The sequence below is a fragment of the Castanea sativa genome, chromosome 12, assembly GCF_040712315.1.
Source record: "Castanea sativa cultivar Marrone di Chiusa Pesio chromosome 12, ASM4071231v1".
Classification (NCBI taxonomy): domain Eukaryota; kingdom Viridiplantae; phylum Streptophyta; class Magnoliopsida; order Fagales; family Fagaceae; genus Castanea; species Castanea sativa.
In genome coordinates this window covers 8,409,474-8,411,988 of record NC_134024.1, presented here as the reverse complement: position 1 = coordinate 8,411,988, position 2,515 = coordinate 8,409,474, and the positions used below count along the sequence as shown (strand labels likewise).

At 34.0% G+C, this 2,515-nt stretch overlaps 1 protein-coding gene across 1 annotated transcript; it reads right to left on the bottom strand.

The window, feature by feature from the left end:
• Window positions 1-274: 274 nt before the first annotated feature.
• Window positions 275-883, bottom strand: LOC142620128 (uncharacterized). The gene has a single exon (XM_075793549.1). It carries the CDS (start codon window positions 881-883, stop codon window positions 275-277), a length of 609 nt encoding a protein of 202 aa, XP_075649664.1.
• Window positions 884-2,515: the final 1,632 nt, after the last annotated feature.

Here is a 2,515-nt window from a genome sequence, read left to right as displayed (position 1 = left end):
CACTACTTCTAAAAGATTTTAATGCCTCTCGAGGTTCTAAAGCTGAGCTAAGCCTAAGTAACTCCATTGCATCTTCATTAAACTGATGATTTAGTTCCTGTAGTTGAGAATCTATTGTAGCATAAAAAATATTTACTCGATAATGATGCTCAATTGTAACATTATCTTGCTGATTACGAGCTCAACCTCATCTCGCAACATAACTAGCATTCATATCTGGAACATCAATGGAATGCTTCTCACAAAATGATATCAAAGTGGTGAGTAAGCCATCTCATCCATCATCTCTAAATTTTTGGATAAGTGCTTTAGTAGATGAAACTAAATGCATGGCATTTAAAATATCTTGAGATTGGCTTTGCAAAGCTTGACAAAGTTTATCAGTAATCTCCATAGTTTCTTTCTCAAGATGCAAGATGAAGACAAATTCAAATGAAGTTAAACCATCATAAGCTGACTTTGCTTCTGCCCGATATTCTCCATCAACTGCATCATCAATTATATATTGTAAAACTTCAAGCGTTGGAGTAAACATCCTTAATAAGCTAGAAACTGGTCTAAAATGTGAACTCCAATGTGTTTCTACAGGTCGTTGTAAAGTGCCAATTTGATTAAGTCCACTTCCAGTCTCAAGCTCTTCAAGATCAATCAAACGTGCTATTTCATTAGCATTGGCAACTTTTAATTGCTCATTACGCTTGCATGAAGCATTAAGAATTTTGATCAGAAAAAGCACTGTAAGAAAAAATCCACTAATGGGGACAACTTGTTTTGATGCTTTTACTAATGTCAATTGTAAGCGATGTGCAAAACAATGGATGTAGCAAGCATATGGGAAATTATTCAAAATCAAAGCTTGTAATCCATTCCATATACCTCGCATGTTGCTTGCTCCATCATATCTTTTCCCTCAAATATTTTGTATATCTAACCAATGTTGAGATAACAAAGAATATATCCCCTTCTTTAGAGTCAAAGCCGCAGTGTCAACAACATGAATAAGCCCAAAAAAACGTTCTTTCACAAAGCCTTCTGCATCAACATATCTAAAAACCACAGGCATTTGCTCTTTCATGGACTCATCATGAGCTTCATCAACCATTATGCAAAACTTTGCATCACCAATTTCTTCACAAATGGCCTTCTTCACTTTGGTTGAGAAAACATGTAGAATTTCCTTTTGAATCCTAAGTGATGTGTAGGTTGCATCTTTGGGAGCTTTTTCTATTATTTTAGCAACCTCCTCATTCCAAAAAGTCACAATACCCAATGATTCAAAAAAGGTTCCACGATTTAATGAACTAAAACTTTCATCTTGACCTCTAAAAGCTATAGCTTGCAAGGCAAGATATTGGACAATAAAAATTGAGGCCTTCAGTTGCAACCAATTATTTGCAATTTGTTCAACAGTGAAATGATTAAATACCCTTTGTAAATGCTGCGATTAGTTCATCAAATCCTTACAATCTCTATGAGCTAAATTAGGATCACCTTGAAAATAACAATCTCTGCCCCCAACTTTTTTCCAATTTCTAAATCCACCAACAATGAATGTATTTTGTCCCACAACCCTATTTGGACTATGAAAGACAAAGCAGGGTAGACAATAAGTTGCATTTGCTGTAGGAGAATATTCAAGCCATGATTTATTATATTCAAACCAAGAAGCTTGAAAGCTACGATTGTGCTTTCCACTTTTTTTGTTTTTCTTTAGAGGAGGTTGGTGCGGAACTTTTGTAATGTAAGCCCTTCGAATTTCATCACGTTGATTAACATGATATTCCCATATTTATTTGTGTGTTCCGGGATCATAATCCAAAGAATCAAGATCAACTCTTTGAAATTGTGTTTGAGAAATTGGAACATTGACATTTTTTGGAATTGGGAAATGCGTATTTTCTAGAATTGGAACATCCACATTTTCTAGAATTGGAATAGCAACATTAGTTGTTGGCAATCCAATGTTGACTTCAGAAGAACTTGAATCTTTTCTTTTGAAAAAATCAAGCATTGTAGTTGATTTTTTCATGATCTACAAATAAAATAAGAATCATATATATTAAATTTGTGTGACAATTTTCTATATTATATGATTTGTTTTTTTCTTTTTGTCTTTGGTCTGCCTTTATTTATCTTTGTCTTTGTGTTTTTTTCATTTTTCTGACATTGACCCACTAACCCAATCCCACTACACCACTACCGACACTCTTTATTTATTCTACACAGCACTACTAACAAAAACTTTTCTTAACTTTTTTTTTGTCACTTGTCCCTATTATGCCCAACTACCAGCCAACAAAGCACAAAGTTTGTGCTTTGTTGACTAGTAGTTGTGCCACAAACAAACAAACAGTCAAACAATGAAACAAATATTCTCTAATCCTTATCTGAGTAATTTCTATTCTCTACAAACTCTACTCTCTTTCTCTCTCTCTATCTCTCTTATCTATATATAATACAAGAGACAGAGTCACAAACACAGAGTGACATAAAGTCACAAAGCCAAAAAGCCCAA